The 26,817-nt window shown below is 37.6% G+C and overlaps 1 protein-coding gene across 1 annotated transcript in view; it reads left to right on the forward strand.

The window, feature by feature from the left end:
• Dhc93AB (Dynein heavy chain at 93AB) overlaps positions 1-26,817 on the forward strand; it is a 2,991,564-nt gene that overhangs the window by 2,435,552 nt on the left and 529,195 nt on the right. Inside the window, exons 28-29 of the mRNA XM_067759821.1 lie at positions 21,050-22,051; positions 22,114-22,262. Of these exons, the coding sequence (XP_067615922.1) occupies positions 21,050-22,051; positions 22,114-22,262 (1,151 nt within the window). The remainder of the gene's footprint in view (positions 1-21,049; positions 22,052-22,113; positions 22,263-26,817) is intronic.

Below are 26,817 nucleotides of genomic sequence, written 5' to 3' on the forward strand. Positions count from 1 at the left end.
GCGTGGCATCGCCGGCTGAAAGTTTTTGTTGGAAGAAGAAACTCGCAATTTTACCATCTTGTGCTAAGTTTGCAAAAGGAACTTATTTTACCGAAAACTCAAATATAAAGAAAATAAAATGAAGAAAGAGTTAGAAAAAAAAGAAAATAATTAAAAAAGAAAACAGCTGCGAAGAATTATTAAGAAAAGAAATGAATTAAGTCACACTACATATTTAAAAAGAATTGCAAAAAATATTGTAATTGGCTAAACTAAAATATTGTTATCGCTTAAACATATATGTATATTGTTGGAATAAATGTTTATATTGTTACTTCTTGTATGACGAAAATCACAAAACTTGAATAAAGCAGAATTTTTCGCATTAAACATGCAGAATTTTGAAAAAGCAGAATTTTAGAAAGCAAAATTTTAGAAAGCAGAATTTTAAAAAGCAGAATTTAAAAAAAGCAGAATTTTAAAAAAGGAGAATTTTGTTCAAGCAGAATTGTTTTGCAATTTACAGAATTTTGTCACACATAATTTTGTAATACAGAATAATGACACGCTCCCTCAAAATACTCCAGATGTTTGGTTAGTTTTATTTTGCGCATTCACGCTATTGATCATTGCAATAGGTAAGATGCTCAAAAATTATATAAAAAGTAAATTTAGACAGCTAAAAAGCATTCAAGAGCATATATAAAACTTCATTTGATTAAGATATATCAACTTAAGTAACTAATTATTTAAAACGTTTTACCTTAGTATTTAAAACCCAATCCGATTTCGAAGAAGAGCAGCAAACAATTGCAAAGAAACCATTGCAAACAATAGCCCTCAAAATGCCTCAATCAACAATAGAGACAGCTTCATCAGCGCTGTTTAAGCTCGATGGTAAACCAAGAATTCGCATAATGTTTATACTCAGCTGAGCAGAGCTCACAGAGTATATTAATTTTGTTCGCATAACGATAATCCGTAACGGCAAAAACTAATCGAGAAGGATATAGTCTTCTTCTATATATCAAAATGATCTGGGCGAAAAAAGAAATTCATTTAGCCATGTCCGTCCGTCCGTTCGTCCGTCCTTCCTTCTGTCCGTTAACACGATAACTTGAATAAATTTTGAGGTATCTTGATGAAATTTGGTACGTAGGTTGCTGGGGTCTCATCTCAGATCGCTATTTAAAATGAACGAAATCGGACTATAACCACGTCCACTTTTTCGATATCGAAAATTTCGAAAAACCGAAAAAGTACGATAATTCATTACCAAAGACGGATAAAGCGATGAAGCTTGGTGAGTCGGCTGACCTTATGAAGCAGAATAGAAAATTAGTAAAATTTTGGGCAATGGGCGTGGCACCGCCCACTTTTAAAAGAAGGTAATTTAAAAGTTTTGCAAGCTGCAATTTGGCAGCCGAGGAAGGTGTCATGATGAAACTTGGCAAGAACCCTACTCCTATTACTATATGTGCTTTAAATAAAAATTAGCAAAATCGGATGACGAACACGCCCACTTTAAAAAAAAAAATATTTAAGTCAAATTGAATATCTTTAAAGTATATAAGTAAATCATGTAAAAATTCAACTCCAGTAGTGATATGGTGCAAGAAAATACAAAAATAAAAGAAAATTTAAAAATGGGCTTGGCTCCGCCCTTTTTCATATAATTTGGCTAGAATACTTTTAATGCCATAAGTCGAACAAAAATTAACCAATCCTTGTGAAATTTGGTAGGGGCATCATAGAGTCTATGATGATAATTGTTTTCTGTGAAAATGGGCGAAATCGGTTGAAGCCACGCCCAGTTTTTATACACAGTCCACCGCCTGTCCTTCCGCTCGGCCGTTAACAAAATAACTTGAGCAAAAATCGATATATATTTACTAAACTTAGTTCACGTACTTATCTGAACTCACTTTATTTTGGTATAAAAAATGGCCGAAATCCGACTATGACCACGGCCACTTTTTCGATATCAAAAATAACGAAAAATGAAAAAAAATGCCATAATGAAACATGGTAATGGGATTGGCTTATTGACGCAAAATATAACTTTAGAAAGAAATTTGTAAAATGGGTATGACACCTACCATATTAAGTAAAAGAAAATGAAAAAGTTCTGCAGGGCGAAATCAAACGCCCATAGAATCTTGGCAGGAATACTGCTCGTCGTATTGTTACGAATATTAGCAAAACTAAGGGGTGCTGCTATCTCTAGGCCGATGCTAAGCAGTGACGTGAATTCACATCAATAATTCAATCATTATGTATCTACATAAACGAAACAATAATTGAGTCTACACATATGTACCATGTACGTATACGAGCAGTGGAGAGTCAATGCACAAACACATGCATATATCTGAGATACCTCTGAAAGTATGCAATAAGATAAGCTATAAAATCGTGCAATTGTAGTTACAGCTGAGAAGTTTGAGAGCTGATGGCACCTAGTAGATTCTGGAAGCGCCTCGAAGATGTGAACGTTGAAATCAGAGAGTATAAAAGTCAGCAAATGTAGAGGCGCTGGAATTCAGTTTGAGTTGAGCTATCAAGCAGTTATTGATTAAGCACGCAATCTGGCGGGCAATAGTAGAGTTTCATTTGAACTATCAATCAGTTTGGTTCTTAAACAAGCTAGTTGCAAAGTATAAGTGTTATTGTGAAGTACTTTAATAAAGGCCATTTTGCCATTATTCAATATTGGAGTTATTTATTCAACAGTTTAGTGATTCGAACTTAGCAGAAGGGCAAATAAGAGGATTTGCAAGTAAAATCGTTACAATTGGTATCAGAAGAGGAATTGTTGAATAAATTCCGAAGATTGCGAATACATCTTGGACATGGCAAAGTTAAGTGAATTAAGGATCCATCAACTGAAAAAGGAGTTGGAGAACCGTGGATTGAATACAATCGGCAATAAGGTCGAACTTCAAGCACGGCTACGAGAGGTAATGGAGTCGGAGGGAATTAATGTGGACGATGATGTCTTTCATCCTGATGGCGACGAAACAACAACACAAATTGAAACCGAAACATCGCAGACAGTTACGAGCACAGACTTGAACTTGATTTTGGCGGCAATATCTGCTCAAATATCGAGAGTGTCATCTCAACTGGCAGAACAGAAGACATATATGGCATATCAAATAGAATCACAAGAAACGCGTATTTCAGAAGTGTCGTCGCAAATGTCATCTCAACTGGAAGAACAGAAGACATATATGGCATCGCAACTAGAGTCGCAGGAGAACCGTATAACATCCAAGATTGAAGCACAAGAAACACGTATAACAGAAATTTCATCACAAATATCCACAAATATGGCATCTCAACTGAAGAACAGAAGACATATATGATATCTCAGTTGGCTCAGCAGTTGAAAGCGCAAGAGGATCGCATATCATCACTGTTGGAGGGTTTTAGTGAACGACAAGATAAAATGGAGGATGAGATGGATGCTTTGAAAGATCGGATTCAGGAGTTACAATTGAACCGTCCAATCACTTCAGCGTCTACTCTGAAGGTAAAATCACCAATGTTTGATGGTTCTGTTTCTTTCCAGGTCTTTAAGCTTCAGGTTGAGAAGACCGCAGCAGTGAACAACTGGAGTGTGGAAGATAAAGTTGCTGCACTGTTCATGGCGTTGAAAGGGCATGCAGCAGAGATTTTACAAACCATTCCAGAGGGCGAAGCATTGATGGGCGCTCTAGAGAAACGATACGGAACTGAGCATAGGAGACAGATATACCAAATGGAGTTGCTGAACCGCTTCCAGAGGCCTGGTGAAACATTGCAAGAGTTTGCGTCGGATATTGAAAGGCTAGCACATTTAGCGAATGCGGACGCACCCGTGGAATACACTGAAAGGGTAAAGATTCAGAGCTTTATAAATGGCATACGGGACGTGGAAACAAAGCGAGCTACATACGCAAACCCAAAGCCAACATTCGCAGAAACGGTGTCACAAGCTCTGATTCAGGATACAGCGTCGCTTCTGTGAAAGCCAGTTTTCAAAGCACGTCGTGTGGAAGTAGAAAGGCCAGGGTGGGTAGACGCAATATTGGAGGCGCTGAAAGGATAGCAAAAGCGGAGTGAAAAAGTTATCAAATGCTTCAAATGCGGGAAGCCCGGTTACAGTGCACGATCTTGGTCCTAATAGTTCCAATAATGTGGGTGGCCGTAAACGCAAAGCTGGAGGAGATTAGCAAGAGCGAGTAAGAGGTAGAGATCGAGAGCTAGATCCAGCTATTGAATGCCCTGTGATTTCTGTATTGCAAATTGGTAGAAAATCGAGCAGTCTTACCATCAGAGGGAATGTGGGTGGTAAAGAACGTGTACTGACTGTAGATACGGGCGCATCTCATTCCTTGATCCGATCTGACTTGGTCAACAGAAGAATAAAACCGTTACCTGGAGCAAGGTTGCGTACGATCACTGGCGAGTATAACCAAGTTCAGGGAGAAGTGATATATGAAGTCTTAATTGGAAAGGTCACGGTTCTACACAAATTCGTTGTGGCGAAGATCGTTGAAGAAGTCATATTGGGAATGGACTTCTTGGTTGACCATGACATCAAGATAGATATGCAGAGAAGGGTGATGCGCTATGAGAACCAGGATGTACCACTTAACTTCGAGTTGGAGAAAGGGTTCAGTAGTAATCGAGTAATGGTGGAGAAGACTTGAAAAAGGCCACGGAAGTCAAAAGAAAAGTTGATGGATCGAATGTGCCAAATTAACCGAAATTAAAAGTACCTGCGAAAAAAAGACCGGCATCGACAAAACCTAATGGATGCACTAAAATGACTGAAAGAATTTTTAAGATGGAATGCAAGGGTGGGACAGCGCGCACTACTGTTGTGAAACATCCAGACGATAAAGATGATGCAAAGTCAATCTGTCAAGTGCAAGCTCCGCGAAGAAGTTCATTGGCCAAACAACAGAGTGCGAGGGAACGATCAAGAATAATGAGTAGTAAGATGAAACGCATGTACAATGAGAAAAAAATTCGGAAGGTTTATTGGAGGGAGATTTGGTACTGTTATACAACCCTCACCGGCGGAAAGGTGTTCCATCCAAGATTCGGTGCAGTTGGGAAGGCCCGTACAAAGTTGTGAAGAAGTTCAGTGATACCATCTCACGCGTAAAAACCACTGGGAAACCACGGAGTAGAAGAGTGGTACATCTGGAGGTGCTAGCGGCGTTTAGATCGGGAGATTTGTCTGATCGGGACGATCAGACTTAGGTGGAGGGCAGTGCTACGAATATTAGCAAACTAAGGGGTGCTGCTATCTCTAAGCCGATGCTAAGCAGTGACGTGAATTCACATCAATAATTCAATCATTATGTATCTACATAAACGAAACAATAATTGCGTCTACACATATGTACCATGTACGTATACGAGCAGTGGAGAGTCAATGCACAAACACATGCATATATCTGAGATACTCCTGAAAGTATGCAATAAGAGAAGCTATAAAATCGTGCAATTGTAGTTACAGCTGAGAAGTTTGAGAGCTGATTGCAACTAGTAGATTCTGGAAGCGCCTAGAAGATGCGAACGTTGAAATCAGAGAGTATAAAAGGCAGCAAATGTAGAGGCGCTGGAATTCAGTTTGAGTTGAGCTATCAAGCAGTTATTGAATAAGCACGCAATCTGGCGGGCAATAGTTGAGTTTCATTTGAACTATCAATCAGTTTAGTTGTTAAGCAAGTTAGTTGCAAAGTATAAGTGTTATTGTGAAGTACTTTAATAAAGGCCATTTTTCCATTATTCAATACTGGAGTTATTTATTCAACAGTTTAGTGATTCGAACTTAGCATAAGGGCAAATAAGAGCATATGCAAGTAAAATCGTTATAATATAAATAAATTAGCTGTACCCGACAAATGATGTTCTGGGTCACCCTGGTCCAAATTTTGGTCGATATCTTGAAAACGCCGTCACATATACAACTAAGTGCCACTCCCCTTTAAAACCCACATTAATACCTTTAATTTGATAACCATATTGAACCAACAAATTCTAGAGACACCCCTGGTCCACCTTTATGGCGATATCTCGAAAAGGCGTCCACCTATAGAACTGAGGCCCACTCCCTTTTAAAATACTCATTAATACCTTTCATTTGATACCCATATCGTACAAACACATTCTAGAGTCACCCCTGGTCCACCTGTGGAATTAACGCCCACTCCCTTTTAAACGATCATTAACACCTTTCATTTGATACCCATATCGTACAAACGCTTTCAAGAGTCACCCCTGGTCTACCTCTATGGCGATATCTCGAAAAGGCGTCCACCTATAGAACTGAGGCCCACTCCCTTTTAAAATACTCATTAATACCTTTCATTTGATACCCATATCGTACAAACACATTCTAGAGTCACCCCTGGTCCACCTGTGGAACTAAGGCCCACTCCCTTTTAAAATACTCATTAATACCTTTCATTTGATACGCATATCGTACAAACACATTTTAGAGTCACCCCTGGTCCACCTTTATGGTGATATCTCGAAAAAGCGTCCACCTATAGAACTAAGGCCCACTCCCTTTTAAAATACTCATTAACACCTTTCATTTGATACTGATATCGTAAGGATTACCGTTATGCGAACAAAATTAATATACTCTGTGAGCTCTGTTCAGCTGAGTATAAAAATAAAAATTTGCATCCACCGTACCTTTCTTTTTATCCATTGGTTTAACCACTTCTAATATACAACTACCTTACCATTGCAACAACTGTAGCTACTCAATTTTTATACTGAGTGCTTTGCACACAGAGTATACTAACTTTGATTGGATAACGGTTGGTTGTACAGGTATAAAGGAATCGAAACAGATATAGACTTCCATATATCAAAATCATCAGTATCGAAAAAAATTTTGATTGAGCCATGTCCGTCCGTCCGTCCGTCTGTCCGTTAACACGATAACTTGAGTAAATATTGAGATATCTTCACCAAATTTGGTACACGAGATTATGTGGACCCAGAATAGATCGGTATTGAAAATGAGCGAAGTCGAATGATAACTACACCCAATTTTTATATATATAAAAATTTGGAAAACACAAAAAATCTGATTTTTTAGTAAATAATACATCTAGAATGACAAAAATTGACGTGTGGACTGATATTGAGACTCTAGACAAAAATGTGAAAAATTTTACAAATATTATTAATCAGAAATCAGAAATCGTTAAACCTATCGTAACAAGATTCAGCAGAGAGGTTGCCTTTACTATAAGGAATGCTTTGAAGAAAAATTAACGAAATCGGTTAAGGACCACGTCCACTTTTATATAAAAGATTTTTAAAAGGGTCGTGGACGAATAAAATAAGCTATATCTTTGCAAAAAGAGCTCGATATCAATGGTATTTCATTTCCCAAGTGTATTTGTAACAATAAATAGGAAAAACTTAAAATTAAAAAAAATGGGCGTGGCACCGCCCCTTTTATGACTAAGCAATTTTCTATGTTTCGGGAGCCATAACTCGAAGAAAAATTACCGGATCATAAGAAAATTTGGTACACAAATGTTCCCTATAGCAGGAGATATTTTTAGAAAAATGGACGAGATCGGTTAAAGACCACGCCCACTTTTATATAAAAGATTTTTAAAAGGGTCGTAGACGAAAATAATAAGCTATAACTTAGCAAAAAATAGTTTTGGGACAATGATATTTCACTTATTAAGTTTTATTGTAAGAGGAAATGGGGAGAATTTTTTTTTAAACGGGCGGTGCCACGTGTTATGTAGAAAAGTAATTTCTCTGAAATGAAATGTACAATTGAAGCTCATGCTGAATATATAATGTTCGGTTACACCCGAACTTAGACACCTTTACTTGTTTTTTTTTTTTGCTTGGAAGCCCCCGCCTTTTAGAGTAGTGTCGATTTCCATCGGATTAGTTGCAATCATCCTGACGCTATAACGCACGAACGGATTACCACGGGTTTGCATTCGTTGGATAGGCCTAGGGCTCCGTGAGGTTTTTAGAAAAAAAAAGAAAATTCAGGATCGACGTACAGGGTCTCGAGATATAGGCGGAAACGTGGACCCGGGTACCCCTAGAATGTGTTTATAGAATATGGATATCAAATGACTGCTGTTGATGAGTGCTTTAGTAGAGAGTAATTTTCATACCCCTGGGTGACTAGGGTCTCGAGATATAGGCCAAAACGTGGACCCGAGTACCCCTAGAATATGTTTATAGAATATGTATATCAAATGACAGCTGTTGATGAGTGCTTTAGTAGAGGTTAATTTTCATACCCCTGGTTGACTAGGGTCTCGAGATATAGGCCAAAACGTGGACCCGGGTACCCCTGAAATGTGTTTATAGAATATGGATAACAAATGAAAGCTGTTGATGAATACTTTAGTAGAGGGTAATTTTCATACCCCTGGCTGACTAGGGTCTCGAGATATAGGCCAAAAGGTATGCCCATTGGCGGATCTAGGGGGGGGGGGGGCTATGGGGGCTAAAGCCCCCGCACCGCTCGAACTGAGTCATTACGTGCAAGGTTGAGGTATCATACGTGCGAGTTACGTGCAATTTGCACGTAACGGCATACTGAGGACACACGGTATGTTTTTAAATTTTTTATGCCAAAAATTGTCTACTGTGAATATTTTTACCGAATGCATCTCGAATTTTTTACAGAAATTGAATTAAACTCACTTTCTTATGGTTAGGAAGCTCTGAAAGTTGAAATAACTGGCATAGACGGCTCTACTCGTTAAAAACTTAACAGCATATTGTCAGCCCCGTCTTTACTCGTTATAATTCTATTTATATTTTTTAATAATAAAAATACGTTAAGTAAGCAGTAATTACTTTGTTCCGCCAAGAAAAACTCACTTTCATCGCTTTCTTCATTTTCGAAGTTTTCTGCTGTTGCTGGCACTTGCTTTTTTATTAAATACCTGATAAAAAATTCTTTAGTGGCGTTTTATGCAAAATATTTCCTTACCTTTTCATTTCTACGTTGTGCAAGTACAGTCCACCGTAGCTGATAAACCGCATCGCCATTTTTTTGGTCCTACGAACCGGATTTTCATTCGCAAAACTGGCAAAAAGTGCAGGTATAAAATATAAAATCAAGAAATATAAACATATTCAGCTTTTTATTTCCTGGCTTTACATACATTATTAATCAAGCATTAAGCATAAGCAAGAAAGTTCGAGCAGGTTTCATAATTTTATATTTAAAATCTGCCGTGACATTGATCTGCCCGCTACAAATTTTTTATCTACCTTTTCGCATAATTCGTACCGCCTTTGAATTGCCCTCTGCAAGAAGCAACAATCTAAACCTGAGCAGAAGTAATCACATACATACATACACACATCTATAATATTATAAATTAGTAAAGGGTGCATAAGTTGGTACGCTAAATATATTATTTCCACGAAATGTCTGCTTTTGTCAAAACGCGCGATTCTGCCCTTAACTCAATTAAGAGGTATATGACAAAAAGTTGAGGGTGTCGAAAGCTATTTGGCGTTGTTGAGTGAGAAATTGGCTCGTTTCAACACCGCGCAAGATGCAGTGGAAACTTCATGTGGATCTGAAAACGCCGAAGTGGAGGAGAACGCGCGCATACAGGCTGAAACGTGGTATACCACAGCTTTGTCTAATTTTAGACGCGTACAAAAATGCAGAGCTGAATCTTCTCCGACACCTCACTCGCTAGCCACTGTATCTGCGTCAATACGATTGCCCAAAATGGACCTTCCAACATTCGCTGGCGATTCTACCGAATGGATAGCCTTTTACGATGCCTTCTGCTCGTTAGTGGATAGCAATGCTGCTTTGTCAGTCGGACACAAGTTGCACTATCTTCGTAGCTGCTTAAAGGGAGATGCGCTGAGTATAATTAGTGGGTTTAAGATTAGCGACGAAAGCTACACTGAGGCGCGGAACCTACTTCAGTCACGCTACAAGGTTATGCGCGTTATCATCGAAGTGCATCTCACAGCGATAGCGGATATATGAAAGGCTACGAGTGATACTGCGGATGCTATAAAGAGAATACTAAATTCATTCCATCAGCACATACGAGAGCTCAAAGCACTAGGAAGACCGGTCGATTTCTGGGACGATTGGTTGGTTCATGAGGTCGTCAACAAATTAGCGTTCGAGACTCGGAAGCAGTGAGAGTTATCACTTGTTAGTGAAGAACCACCAACCTTTGAACAGCTGACGTCGTTTTTTGAAGTTAGGTGCCGGTCATTGGCTATGCTAAGCACGCCTGCTGCTCAGGTATCAATAGGGAAGCCCGCAACACCGAAGGTTACTGGCAAATCAGCTAAGGTCTTTCACGCTGTACAAACCCAGAAGAGTGTGGAACGTGTGCACTGTAAGGGCCCACACAAGGTATATAGCTGTGAAAAGTTTAAAAATCTCGATTTAAGCGCGAAATCGAAGTTTGTGATGGAGTCTGGCTCGTGCACGAACTGCTTGAGCCCAGGTCATTACAAAGCTAAATGCAATAGTTCGTCTGGATGTAGGGTTTGTCATCAACGCCATTACACTCTTTTACATAACACCGCTTCTACATCCAATGCCGCTGTAACCGCCGCACATTTCACCGCACCCAAACCACATACAACCTCATTTAGTACTGATTCGTCTACAAGCAGCGCTACCGCATTGATGTCTTCATCTTTAACCCCGTGGCCAATTCGCAGACTCCAAAGGTGAAAGCTGTACTTTTGGCAACCGCCATAGTCAAAGTTCGCGATTGCTCCGGACACTGGCAATCAGCCCGCTTGCTGTTCGACTCTGGTTCACATGCCTCCTTCGTTACTGAGGCTTGTGTTCAACGGTTGGGTGTGCCGCGAAAATCTTCTGCAGTAGTTGTCACAGGTATAGGTTCCTCACAAGGAGGTCGCTCTAGAGGCGAAGCATTACTTTCGCTGTCCTCATACTGTTCAGATCGATGCTTCTCCGTAAAGGCATTAATTCTACCCAAAATTACAAGCGACTTGCAAACCCAGACATTAGCAATCGCATCATGGTCGCACATACAAGGGTTGTTTTTAGCCGATCCACAATTTATGAATCCTGGTCGCATCGACATTCTAGTCAGCATGGATGTTATGGAACAACTTCTCTACTCCGAATTCCGGAAGGGTCCACCTGGTACGCCCATGACTCAAAGAACTGTGTTCGGTTGGACGCTGTTTGGTTGTGTCGACGAATCCGAAGTTACTACGAATTGCCTACAGTCGTTGCATTGTGAGGTTCAATTGGATAAGGCACTTGCCAGATTGTGGGAGTTAGAGGAAGCACCTCAAAAGCACCACCTCACTTCCGAAGAACGCGTCTGCGAAGAACTTTTTGAAGCAACGCATACAAGAGCATCCGACGGTCGATTCATTGTGGAGCTACCCATGAAGTCTGACGTGCTCTTAGGAGAGTCCCGAGATTTTGCTGTGAGAAGTCTACTACGCATCGAGAGACGTCTGGCTCGTGACGACGATCTACGTGCACGCTACAACGAGTTCATGCAGGAACTCATCAACATGAACCACATGGAGTCTGCAGGAAAATCAGAAAAGCAAACTTTTTACATGCCTCACCACCCCGTCGTTAAAGAGTCAAGCACCACAACTAAGTTGAGAGTTGTTTTCAATGCATCGGCTAAAACTACGAATGGGAATTCGCTGAACGACGCTTTGCTGGTTGGTCCACAATTGCAGCAAGACTTACAAGACTTTCGCATGTTAGGAGTGACTTATGGTGTGGCAGCTGCGTCCCACCTAGCCGTAAAATCCCTGCAACAAACTGCAAAAAACTTCACTAACATTTGTAAGAAAGCTGTCGGCGTCATTCTTAATGATTTTTATATGGATGATCTTCTCACCGGCACGTCATCAAAAAGGGATCTGGTGAATTTGCAAAGGAATGTTTCAGAGATCTTGAAAGAAGGTGGATTCGAGCTTCGAAAGTGGGCTTCGAATTGCGCCGAGTTGGGTGCGGCTATAATTTTCGCTTGGACGGACTTCGAAACATAACAAAACTGGTTTTGAACACCAGAAAAAAAATAATAGGTCCTTTATCAATATATAACTGTTAAAAATCACAAACACCATTAATAATGTTAGTATTTACCTGAAATATCAGAATCTATCACAATTACTCAATTCAATTGTCTTAAAACTTAAAATATTGACGTTAAAACATGCGATTTCACATAGGTTAATAAAAAAAAACTATAACACGCGTTTCAGAAATAGCTAAATTCCGATTACTTGACAGCTAATACCATGTATGCGATGAATGGGAAGGGGCAGAATTATTGTTCCCCTGTTTATTCTTAAGCTGTGGGAATGCTTTTTTTTTGTAATTGCGGCAACTTTCAGAAATTCAATTATGAACGCCTAAATGTCTAAAATCTACCTACATATGTGCTCTGGGACTGGCAATAAGATATGAAGAAGAATGAGAAAAACTTGAGAGAAGAGAAAAGAGAGAAGGAGACGAGAAAGAGATAGAATGAGACGAAGATGGACATAGATGAAGCGAAAAATACGGATGGAGGAGTGAATACAAAGAATAGGAAAAAGTGTAGAGGGAGAGGGCAGAGTTAGACGGCAAAAGCTTATTAAAATGTATGCAGATAGACCAAATTTACGGCAGAACAAAGTCTGCCGGGTCTGCTAGGTTCATTATATATGTTTTAGTTTTAGTCTGACTCGAATGAACTGGAATAATAATGCAAAAGCTTTGTTTGATAGAGATAGTCAAAGTAAGGAAATAAGTTTCCTATGTTTAGACTTAATATTAGTTAAAGACGAAACAAGTCATAAGTTAGATAGTAGATGTTAGGGGCCCCATAGAGTTGAAAATATCGATAGGGAAAATAACTACACTGAAAGAAATGGTGCTTGTAAAATCAACAAATCGGTTCTGTTGTTCTTGACTTAACGGAGATTCGGTGAAATTGATCAAATTATGGTTAATTCGACCGAGTTCTTTGTCAAGCGAACAAATTAGTTTAGTCATTTCAATCGAAGAGAAATTGTCGCTCTTAAGTTAACAAATTTCTGTAAAACTGACAGATTCCTAATCAATCTAACTGATTTTTTTGTTAAAACAACTGATCTCAGTGGTCATTTCAACAGCGATCAACAGTCAATACATGAGCAAATTTCAAAGAGAATTTTACGCTCACTTCGCTCTCTACTTTGTACTTATGTATGCTGCGTACTATATGTATGCACATATTTAGGTATGTATATGACGGCCGCCGTGGTATGATGGTGGCGTGCTCCGCGTACCACACCGAAGACCCTGGGTTCACACCCCGGACAAAGCAATATAAAAATTTTACAAATAAGGTTTTTCAATTAGAAGAAAATTTTCCTAAGCGGGGTCGCCCCTCGGCACTGTTGGGCAAGCACTTTAAGTATATTTCTGCCATGAAAAGATCTCTGTGAAAACTCATCTGCTTTGGAAATGCCGCAACATAGGTACTTTCGTACAAAGCTGTCGCAACAACTTTTTTTTGTTCATTTGACTACTAAACCGGTCAATTACGAAATTGACTACTAAAACGGTCAATTACGAATCATCGATTTGTGCGCAGTTGATTCAACATCTTGTTGCGATGGATAAATTTGAATTGACCCGTATTTCGGTTGATTTTACAGGTCTTTTTCTTTCAGTGTACACATTAATTCCCCATAGAGTAGAAAATATAAATGGGAAAAATAAATACACTTTAGTTCCTTATAAAACAACAAAAAAAAAATAAAAATATTGATAGGACAAATAATTTTGCTTTAATTCCCTATACAGTAGAAAAAATCGGTAAGAAAAACAATTACACTTTAGCTCCCCATAGAGTAAAAAATATTGATAAAAATAACAATTTTACGTTAATTTCTCACAGAATAGAGAGTAGCGATAGCACAAATAAAGATAAGGAACTAATAATTCATAAAAACAGGCTTAAACTACTATAAATTTAAAAATATTAATAAATAAAATATTTAATAATTTGGGAAAAATTTAAACAACGTGACGTCAGGACGGAAAAGGCGACAGCTGTTTCGATTATATCTTGTAAATCTCTTCAAAGACTTTTCTCCCGGGAGTGGGAGTCGAACCCGCACTCCTACGATAGTTGAAATGGTTATAAACGCATTCAGCTACGTCCTGATGTCACGTTGTTTAAATTTTTCCCAAATTATTAAATAAATTATAAAATTAAAAATTGCTTGAAATAAATGTTTTCATACATTTAAAGCGATACGGGCAATCCCCGGTTAACTCATATAAATAAATAAAATAGTTTAACTAGAAAACCTAATTAAAATTGCACACACTTAAATAAATAGAAGCACTCCACTTTATTCATAATTTTCATTAGTACTCAGAACGTAATATGTACATATGAAAAAAAGAGCCCTTTATTTTGAAAGTGGTATAAGTAATTTCATGTCGTTTAAGTTCAGGGGTAATTTGTTGGTTTCTCTCCTCGCCTCCTGTTTGTTAGAGTCCAATGGCCAAAAGATGCAATCCTTATTATTAGAATATAATTGTAGAACCATCTATATATGCGTTCGTTCAGAAATAACAATGCGTTTAAGACCTTTAGTTGGAAATGACTTATACAACTTTCAAAATAAAGGGCCCATATACAAAATCAAAAGTTAATTGTGTCACTAAATGAATAGCCATATATAATTACCAATATATGACTATTTTTTCAAAGGCGGATGGTGTAGCATGCCTTGAGATTCATTTTTTGTAGATACATATAATTTGACTCGTTGTAGTATGGCCTGATATTCATTTACTCTTACATATATATTCATTCATTTGTACATACATATATTTTTTACTCGTGCTATGACAGTCTACTGAGTACATTGTCTCGTAACTTGAAGCTTATTCTATTTCAGTTTAAAGCCGACTAATTGCTCACCACAAACCTTTGCTTGCACATTTATTCCCACGATTTATTCCGTTTATGCTTAAGTTGCATTTCCCTCAACTTATTCCGTTTATGCGTAGTTGCAGTTCCCAGCAATTATTCGGTTTATGTTTAGGCTGCATTTCCCACACTTAGTATGTAAGTATTTAGTAGTGTAAATATGTAATGTAGCTCATAAGAATTAATTAGAATAATTTTATATAAATATGAATGAAATTTCTCTAATAAAATTAATATTTGGTTTGATACCAACGATCCAACAAGTGAGAGTCTTTTATTTAAAATAATAATTCACACACATTACACTTTGCACACTTTGTATAAATTTCCTGTTGAGAAAAATTGTAAAATGGTCAGTAGCCTGGCGCAGCTGACTGGCAACTATTTGAAGGTCCTGCAAAATCAGTGGGAAGATATAGAGTTTTTATTCATCGACGAAATTTCTATGGTTCCATATTATAGCGAATTTTGGAAAATTCCTGAGATTTTTGCAGCTTCTCTTAACGTTCGAATCTGTGGACTGTCGAATAAATAACTCAAATATTCAGTATAGCAAAACGTTCTTTATTTAAACTACTTTGAGAGTAGTAATTCGCAATTGCAATTATCGCGTACTTCCTTATATTGTGTTTAAATCAAACTGGTTCACTCTCCCTCAGCTTGCGCTGCTTTTATAACCACGGTTGTCTCGTTCATATATTTGTCCTAAGGTCTAGACTTTTATCAGCTGCTTATTTATTTCTCCTTTATATATCTGATATTCACGTTTGCCTTCTAGCTATATGTATACTACATGTGTATATGTGACATATTCTCTTAGCTGATAGCTTCGCTGTTTAGATTTACATATGTGTAGCTGCTCGCTTTACAGTTGTTGTGCATTTATTTAGCAGCAGCTTAGTAATGTATCGCAATGCTAATATTCGCCCAAATATGAAATGATGTGTATGATTGATTTACAATTATGACAGCTAAAGAAGGAAGATCAACCATTCGGAAGTAATAACATAATGGTATTTGGTGATCTATTTCAATTTCCACCTATTCGGGGAGCAAAGGAGTTTGATCATCCCGCTCGATTCGTTCTTGCTACCCATTTATGGAGATTGTTTAGCATTGTTGAACTAACAGAAAATATGCGCCAACATGGTGACTAAACTTTTGCGGACTTGTTGAACTCCCTTCGAGTTGGAGAACTAAAGGCACCACATTTCTCTATACTGATGTCTAAGGTGCCCACTAACTCATCCGTTGACTTCGCTATAGACAAAGCCATTAAAATTTACCCTACTCGGCCCCAGGTCGATGAACATAATACAGCTGTTCTCAACCATTATCGGAATCAAGGCACACATATTCATAGAATTAAGGCTCAGAATGTTCTAGTGAGTGCTTCAAGAAATGCTAACAACATAACTATGGAAAACATAGCATCAGGTGATGTAAACAAAACTAGAGGACCGCGAAGCATTTTTGAAATATTTACCGGTGTAGGGGTTCTAACAATAATGTGGATCAAGGACTTGTAATTGGTGCTAAGGGCGTTATAACTGAAATCGTGCGGCCGTTACACCAACGGGATCAAATCTGTTTACATTGATTTTGGACGAGATGGCTATGCATCAAATAGAGCGATTAATGTAGCTTGACGTATGTCTTCATCTGATATGTACTATATTGTACACATACAAGTATTGTATGCTTTCTGAATTAATAAAAGTAAGTTTTTCACCATGTAATAAATAAGGCGCTAGTCTTTTCCGCCTAGAACTAAAAAGTAGAAAATAAAAAAAAAATAAGCACTTCCTTTATATAAGTGGACAAAAATCAGAGAAAATATGTCCTTATACAAAGACGTATTATCTCTGAAGTTTGATTTTAAAATTTTAATTATTATTAAATTTTGATTATTTGGTAACACTTTAATACATTTCTGATAAATTTAATGATGATTATAAATTTTAATTATTCAATATAGAAGGTTCTGATATCAAAGCGTGGCTTTTCTTGTTTTTTCGCTGCAAATTTTTTTATAATAATATCAAAATTTAACTGTCTTGCTAAAACGGATTCAACACAAAGCGTGGCAAGTCCTGAAACTCGCTCTTGAGATGAGCACGATCTATGAAAGTTTTTGATTCTTGAAAGGACGCTGAAGGAACCTTCTGCACTAGCTACAGTGCAAAGGATACATAAAGCAACACAAATATTGGGTAAAATTGTATACAGGTTTTGAACATAGATGGCATTTAACAATGGTGACAGACGTTTATCAAAATTTGCTTCGTAAATGTGTTTCAAGTGACTTATTTCGCATTCTAAGCTTTGAGAAATTTCCGACATGTATTTTTCGAGAAATTTTTCTGCGCTCGCCGAACCCTAGTGTCATCCATATCTTCAAATTTCACAAAAAGGAAAAGTCTCGCTCAAATTTCTCATAGCTGCAAATCACTCAGTAATGCCAGTGATTACCAAATCAAAGATCACCAGGAATGTATTGCTTTTAAAATCAGGATCTGAATCATCCGTAATCATCTCATTTAAATTATCTTCAGAGCATCTTTGGGGTTTTCTCTTTCGAATGTCCGGAAATATTGACAATTTGTTCAATTGAATAGCAACTGTTTTGCATACGTTTAAAATTGTTTCCCATTGGTTCTTGATCAACTTCAAATCAGCTAATAAGGCATCTAGATGTCGGACCTCAACATCTATGATGGCGTCTCTAGCTTGGAGGACCACGTTTCTTTCATTAATGGTAGTCAGTATTTTGAGCCAAATTGAGGACAGCAAGATACATTCGAACTTTTTGATGTACTTGAGAATGCCGGTTATATCCCGTATGCTTGTGCAATCAAATTTAGCTTTTGGCTGAAAGACTATGAAGAGAGCTCGGGACAAATTTTTTTTGAGGATGTCCCATCGTTTTGGAGTGCTGCTGAAAATAGTAAAACATTTTTGTACAACTCCGAAGAAAGTAATTGCAGCCGTACATCATTCTGCAGCATCAACACCACATAAATTGAGACTGTGGATTGCACAAGGCGAGTAATCAGCATTCGAGTTTTTGTCGAGAATGTGACGTAGTGCTCCGTTGTAAGCTCCTTTCATATTGGCGCCGTTATCGTACCCTTGTGCACGACAATCTTTGAATGGGATTTCATGTTTACCTAGAGTATGGCAAATTAGATCAGCGATTTTCTGACCAGTATTGTGTTTACAATTCACGAAAGCCAAAAACCGTTCTTGAATTGTAAAATTTGTTGCTTTCGAATTGAAATGGAGTTAGCGCAAAGTGAACGTAGTCTGCTCAACGTGACTAGCATCAGGCGTAGCATCACCGATAATAGCAAAATACTTGGCTTTCTTGCGTTGGTCTAATATCGTTTCCCTCACGTGTTTTGCACAAATTTCTATAAACTCGCTCTGAATGTCTGTCCTGCTGTTGTGAAATCCTAACTTTCTCCAAATAATCTCTAAGCATCGGACCATAATGGCTTATGAGATCTTAGATAATAAAAGAGTGTCCAAAATCCTATATAAAATTTCTTTCCAATTTTGAGTTTCAGTGATTAGCTGTTCATTGATAAGTGTATCAATTGCAGCCTCCTTTTGAATTAGATTTTGTAAATATCGCCGTTGAATATAATATTTAATGTGATCTTGAGTATTTTCGTGTTCTGGCAGTTTATCGTATAGCTTCTTCCATACCTGAAATTTCGAATATCCGCCAGGACAACGAATTTTAAGTCGATTTAAGGAATTGGTGCTTAACAGACTACATGGTAGGCAATAAAAAGCATTGCTACTGGCACACCACACTAGCCAGTCACGCTCCACTTTCTCTCCATTTGGCAAGATTCTCCCTCGTCATGACAATCACGTGGAAAAATAACAGGACACTTTTGATGACCTCGACGAACTATTTCGTTGACTTCTTCAGATCGCAAAAACTCGGTACTCACGGTACTGATATCGAAGTCGTTTAAATAATCTGGACTTTGGTACAGAGTTGGTGGTATTGTTGGAAGACTTTTTGAAGATGAACCTTCATCAGTGTCACCACGAAAAATTTACGATTTCGGATTCATGTAAATATGCATTTTTGTTTGATATTTTATTGTCTCCTCACTGTTCGAAGGGCCAGGCAAAAAATCATTATCAATATTCGTTGCTTTTGAAATTCATCTTAAAATTCGCACATGGAACAATTAAAGACTCTCCTGAATTTAAAAAAATGTCTAGTACCTCTAAATCGCGGGCCTCCTGAGAAACCCCTAGCCTGGGGGAATCCCCCCTCCCGCCCCCCTCTCGGCTAGCCTGGCCTTATTTAAGTAATCCTTATATGTTTTGGTCCATAAGCCTTATAAGAAAATTGTTATATTCTACCTTATGGCTTATAATAATTGCTTACTAAAGTCTTATTGTACATAAAATTTACTTTATCTTTCAAATAAAACTTATACCTGTTGCCATAAGTGAAGAATAAAATAATTTAAAAAAATTGTTTATGCTATGATCACACAATTAAATAAATGTTAAATGTTTCTGAATTCAAAAACCGAATTTCGCTCGGATGCAGTTTCGAAGCAGATGAAACATCCAATCGAATCGAATGGAAAACACACGGAACGAAAACGAGATTAGGTTGAAGTCACTTTAATAAAGTTACTACGCCTCGATTTCTGCCTACAATAACGGTAGAATTATCTGTTTCTTAGCTCTTCAAATTTGTTTACATCATCTTGAATTCATTCAATTTTCTTAAAACTGTGTATCTAGATTTTCTAAAATTTTGAAAAAAGCTATAAGGAGCTAAACAATTTCTGAAAAAGCTGAAAAAAGATTAAAGCTTTTCAATTTTTCAAGCTAAACGGAGAAAAAAGTTAAATCTAGCTTGAAAAACGCTAAAATAGCAAGACTGCTCATCACACTGTATGGATTAGAATCATTGAAGGAATCAAAAGACGCCGCAATAATCCATACTGACAAATGCATTTAAACTGTGTCACTGCATTGACTCGAAGCCGATAAAACAGTGCGTTGTCAAAACCCACACCACAATTTTGAGACCATTTGTTTAACAACCCATTTAATTATTTTCCATTGTTTCACATGCTTTGGCATTATTTATTGATGTGCCGCCTGTTGGCAAACGAAAACGAATGAATGTCAAATATGTCTTCCCGATGGCATGGTGGAACCAGGATCAGATGACATCCAGAAATCAGCTGATTTGTACTTTTTTAATATGATTTGAAACTTCAACTGCCGGCGCAGTACGATTTTTACATTAGTTAATCTATTTACAAAAACAAAGTAAACGGATTTTATATTTATGTTTTGTACGTATGTCAGAGTGCTGACACCTTGTATGGTTCCGCCATGACCGACGGGCAACTACCGTTTTCATTTATTGGTCAATTTAATTGTCACCTTGTAGTCAATACAGAAGGCGAGCACACTTGACATTGCACGACAAGCCGTTTTCATTGATATGGCCAAGTTTGTGGCCAAATTTGACCTACATAATGAAAATTTAGCATTACGCAACTGCTTAAATGGCCTAGGCGGTTAAGCCCAAATTGGTGGTGAGAGCAAAGATATAATTTCTTAATTTTTCTCTTTTCTGTTGAAGCCACCGACACAATAATGCTGGCTTTATAAAACCGAATTACAATCAATATTTTTTCTGCCCTTTAAAATAATTAAATTAATTAAATAATATGAAATTGTACCTTCTTTTACATTAAAAGCAAATCAAGAGCTTTTTGGGCCCTATGTTCTAAAGTAAGCTCTAAAGAAATTTTAACTTTGGTTATTCGTTGCTATCAAAAATGCCAATTTTTCTTTAGGACACAATGGGCAATCAATTTTTTCTTGGCAAAACTAGAGTTCGATTCTCCTTTTTTTAAAAAAGTTTCGATTTAATCGATCAAAAATCGAATTCCAGCACTATTATTAACGCCTAACGCTGCCACTTTGTCGTCAGCCTTATGATAAGCCTAATGTAATGTTGGATATTTTCATACACATATCTACGTACATATATGTATATACAACCATATAACATGATTTTTAACAATTTTTAGGGTATACTGGAATCATCCATTAAGATCACAAACGAACCACCTACCGGCATGTTGGCCAATTTGCACAAGGCCTTAGACAACTTTACCCAGGAAACGTTGGAAATGTCAGGGAAAGAAGCTGAGTTCAAGGCAATACTTTTCTCGCTTTGCTATTTTCATGCCGTCGTCGCTGAGCGACGGAAATTTGGACCTCAAGGCTGGAACAAAACATATCCATTTAATGTCGGAGACTTAAATATTAGCGTTTCGGTGTTGTATAACTATCTTGAAGCGAATGCTAAAGTGCCTTGGGAAGATTTACGTTATCTTTTTGGTGAAATTATGTACGGTGGCCACATAACTGATGACTGGGATCGTCGTTTGTGCATCGCATATCTGGAAGAGTACATGCAGCCTGATCTAGTAGACGGTGAGCTGTATCTAGCACCCGGGTTTCAAGCTCCACCCAATACCGATTATATTGGCTATCATACTTATGTTGATGAAATGATGCCTGCCGAATCCCCATACCTATACGGGTTACATCCAAACGCAGAAATTGGTTTTCTAACAACACGTGCCGAAAACATATTTCGAACTGTTTTCGAAATGCAACCCCGTGACGCTGGAAGTAGTGGTGGGGCCACCGTGACTAGAGAGGATAAAGTAAAACAGATTGTAGATGAAATAATGGAAAAATTGCCCGAAGAATTTAATATGTTGGAAATTATGAATAAAGTGGAGGAACGTACTCCATATGTGATAGTTGCTTTCCAGGAATGTGAACGTATGAATTATTTGACTAGCGAGATGAAGCGTAGTTTAAAAGAATTAGATCTAGGCTTGAAAGGTGAACTTACAATAACTTCCGACATGGAAGTCCTGGAGAACTCTCTTTTCTTAGATCAAGTACCACCTGTATGGACACAACGAGCTTATCCATCATTGCTGGGCTTGAACTCATGGTTCATCGATCTATCCCTGCGGTTACGGGAACTAGAAACATGGTCTACTGATTTTGTGGTAAGTATTGTCGTAAATATTTTAAATAAGATGAATAACTATAATTGAACTATATGTTCCAGCTTCCTTCTTGTATCTGGTTGGCTGGCTTTTTTAATCCGCAATCTCTTTTAACCGCAATCATGCAGAGTACTGCGCGACGCAACGAATTGCCATTGGATAAAATGTGCATCCAGTGTGATGTAACTAAAAAGAAGAAAGAAGACTTTACGTGAGTGAGCCCCTCTTATCAACTAAGTGCTTATTCGCAATATCAGAGAGACAATATAAAGTTTCGACTTTAGGCTTTAATTTTTATTAGTTTAAAATTTAGCAACATAGTTCTGCTCGCTTAATTTGTTTTTCAATAGACATTTTTTTCTGAGCAAGCAGAAAAAATTTTAGAAGCTAGAGAAAAAACGTCCTTTATATGTATCTGAATTATAGGCGTTCTTTTCTAAAGCTTCACAATATTTCTTCTCGCTTGGAAAAAATTTCAACTACAAAAACATAAGCAAATTAACTAGGCAATTGATATTTCGTAGAAAATTGCCGTGTTAAAAATACCAGTTGCTAATATTGCGACCGCCGTGGTGTGGTGGTAGCGTGCTCCGCCTACCACACCGAAGATCCTGTTTCGATTCCAGTGCAAAGCAATATCAAAAATTTAGAAACAAGTTTTTCAATTAAAGAAAAGTCTTTCTAAGTGGGGTCGCCCCTCCGCAGTGATGGTGCAAACACTCTGAGTGTATTTCTGCCATGAAAACCTTCTCAGTGAAAACTAACATGCCTTGCAGATGCCTTTCGGAGTCGACGTAAAAAATATGGGTATGTCTCGCCGATTTGTAGAAAAATTATAAAAGGAGCACGATGCAAATTGGTAAGAGAGGCTCAGCCTAAGACCTCTTCGGAGGTTATGGCGGCTTGCATTTATTTATGTAGACGGTTTGACGGCAAGGAAGGCTCCTTTTATCGATCAGCCTACTTGTCCGAGGGGACATTATCACACGTTTTTAAACGGTTTTATTTAGGTTGACTTGACAGGCCAGCCGTTGTGACCCAATTTTGTAATTAAAATTTAAGTAACTTCCCGGCAAGCTACAAGCTTGAAACTTGGAATACAGTTCAGAGCCCGATGACAGTGCAATAGTAAGATAAAAAAATCCGATAGGTGCGCATGGATCTAAATATTCAAAAAAATAGTATTCGTTGTCCGATTTGGCTCATATTTGGAACACATATTATATACATGAATAGAAAGCGACATATGAAAAAATCGCCGCGAGGTGGCCCAAGGATCGAAATATTTAAAAAAATCGTATTTGTGGTCCGATTTGTAACACATATTACACACAGAAATAGAAATCGTTTCATGAAAAAAATCCCGCTAGGTGCTTCAAGGGTCAAGATATTAAAAATACTCGTATTTGTGGTCCGATTTGGCTCATATTTGGAACAGATATTACATACAGTCCGGTAGAAGTGACATCAAAATAGGAGTTCGAGGAGGGACAAGCATACGTGGCGCCGAATCGAGTAAAATCTTTGGATGGATTATGTATTGAGGACTTAGATTGTAACAAATTGTTAGGAAAGAGTTCTTCTAATAATGGGTCAATAAAAGAACTAGATAGAATGAGAGGTTAGGTTAGGTTGAACTGGCCGGTCCATGAGGACCTCACAGAGACTGAATGAGTCCGTAGTGTTACCAGAAGTTTGTTTTATAAAATAACTCCATCTTCTTTGCAAATACTAGAAGCTTTCTAGGACGTAAGCCATTTGCTGATTCTAGATCTGACAGCTGTATCACTCCTAATAGCTGGAGTCTTAGCCTTGTAACCACAGGGCAAGAGCACAGAACGTGGTCGATCGTTTCCTCCTCTCCAACCCTTACCTCCTACATCTGCTATCACTGACCAAGCCTAATTTAAAGGCATTTATATGCTGTGCTATGCGAGATTATTACCTTAATTGCTTCTTGACTGAAAATATAAAAGTTAACATGGTTGCAGCTTAAGCTATTATCTTACAGTGTTTCTACTGCTTTGGTTACGGCTATATTTCCGCTTGGAAAGCGCTACAGTTATCTGGCAGCTTGTAGGATCTTGTTACTTGGTTGGCTTGTTGGGTGGAGAGGAGCGGCAGAAAGCAGGAATGCTTGCATCCCAGGCTAGCAAAAAGATTTAATACCTGCATATCTAGTGGAAAGAAGGAGAAAGCTGAAAAGGTATAAAAAGATGTGAGGATCAAAGTTAGAAGGGGAAAACACAAGGGGCAGAAAAAGATCAAGACCTGTCCTGTCAGGTGGAGTCTTCCCACCCTCTTCAGCGCAACTTGCAACCTGAACCGTGGACGCTGTGCTGACTCCTATTTCCTTACAGCGCCTCCATCCTGACATTGGTCCGTCAGTCATTTTCCCTAAACACTTACATTCACTTTCCTTGGTGCGCACAAGTACAGCACCGCACCAAAAGTTAAAATATAGCCCTGCATTGTTGAGTAATCTATGTTTTCCGATATACATTTAAAAAATTTATTAACAATTTCAATTTCTCTTAAGTCTACACCCTAAAGCTATCTAACTAATCGAATGCAAACCAAAGATATTTCTAAGAATAAAGAACCCACTTAAAGTAAAATTTCAAAAAAGCAAAATAAATAATAACATACGATTTCAATTCAATTCAATACAATTGTTTGTACAGAAAACCAAGTAAAAGTGTCTAAGTTCGAGTATAACCGGACATTATATACTCAGCGTGAGCTTCAATTGCACATTTCATTTCAGATAAATTACTTTTCTACATAACACGTGGCACCGCCCGTTAAAAAAATGTCTCACCATTTCCTCTTACAATAAAACTTGATAAGTGAAATATCATTGATTCAAAACTATTTTTGCTAAGTTATAACTTATTATTCTAGTCTACGACCCTTTTAAACTTGTTTTATATCTAAATACCCAATTTTATTACGATCCGTTAATTTTTCTTCGAGTTATGGCTCCCGAAACATAGAAAGTTGCTTAGTCATAAAAGGGGCGGTGCCACACCCACTTTAAAAAATTTTAGTATTTTGCAATTTAATGTTATAATTCAATTTAAAAAGTGAAACTCTATTGATACAAAGCTCATTTTGAGCTAAGAAATAGCTTATTATTTTCGTCTACGACCCTTTTAAAAATCTTTTATATAAAAGTGGGCGTGATCTTTAACCGATCTCGTCCATTATTTCTAGAAATATTTCCTGCTATAGGGAGAGTCTGTGTACCCAATTTTATTACGATCCGTTAATTTTTCTTCGAGTTATGGCTCCCGAAATATAGAAAATTGCTTAGTTATAAAAGGGGCGGTGCCACGCCCATTTTTTTAAATTTGAAGTTTTTCCTATTTATTTTTATAAATGCACTTGGGAAATGAAATACCATTGATATAAAGCTCTTTTTTGCAAAGATATAATTTATTTTATTCGTACACGACCCTTTTCAAAATCTTTTATATAAAAGTGGGCGTGGTCCTTATCCCATATCGTCCCATTGTTCGAATAATCGAACAGTAATTTTTACTGTTTTTGCAATTTTTCCAGGGGTTTTCTTTAAAAGTGAGATACGAAATTATGACGTTTATGTTGGTTTGGAGTGTTTTCTACATTATTACGAACAATTATTTTTTCTGGTGGACCTTATTCGATTTCGTTAATTTTTCTTCAAAGCATTCCTTATGGTAAAGGCAACCTTTTCCGAATTTTGCTACGTTAGGTTTAACGATTTTTGATTTGTTTTTAATAATATTTGCAAAATTGATTTTATCACAAGTGGGTGGTGCCACGCACATTTAAAAAAAAAAATTTTAATTTTTATCAAGAGTCTCTATGTCAGTCCACACGTAAAATTTCAACATTCTAGGTGTATTATCTAAATAATCAAGTTTTTTGTATCTTCCAAAATGTTATATATTGTAATGAATTTAGGGAAATTCGGCTTTTTTTGAAACCTTCTGCTAATGTTTGAATCGCTAAACTGTTGAATAATTAACTCCAATATTCAGTAATTCAAAATGGTCTTTATTAGACTACTTCGAGGTACTTCACAATAACTCTTACTTCACAACTAATTGCATGTTTAAATCAAACTGCTTACTGACTACTCAGCTTGCTCTACTTTTATACTCTCTGTTGCCTTGTCCGCATATTTTTAAAAATGTCTATGCGTTTCTCCCCCTAGAATCTTCTACTTGGTTACCAGCTATATGCGTGTGTATTTGTAGTTTATAGTCTATCGCATAGGAATATGTGTAGATGATGATTGATTTGTTTACGTACATACTGCTTAGTATCGGCTTAGTGATGATATTATCGCTTAGTGATTCTGATATTCGTCACACTGCCCTCCATCTAAATCGGATCGTCCAGATCAGACAAATTTCCTCGATCTAACCGCTGCTAGCCTCTCCAAATGAACCAGCCCTCTATTTCGTGGTTTCCCAATGGTTTGTATGCAGTAGATGGCATCACTGATCCTCTTCACAACTTTGTACGGGCCTTCCCAACTGCACCAAAATTTGTATGAAACACTTTTCTGTCTGAGGTTTGTATAGCAGTACCAAATCTCCCTCCAAGAAACCTTCCGAATTATTGTTCTCGTCGTACCTGGGTTTCATTCCTACTACTCATTATCATGGACCGTTCCCTCATACTCTGTTGTTCGGCCAATGAACTACTTCGCAGATCTTGATCTTGACGCATTGACTTTGCATCATCCGTATCATCTTGTCGTTTCACAAGAGTAG

The sequence above is a fragment of the Eurosta solidaginis genome, chromosome 1, assembly GCF_040869045.1.
Source record: "Eurosta solidaginis isolate ZX-2024a chromosome 1, ASM4086904v1, whole genome shotgun sequence".
Taxonomy (NCBI): Eukaryota; Metazoa; Arthropoda; class Insecta; order Diptera; family Tephritidae; genus Eurosta; species Eurosta solidaginis.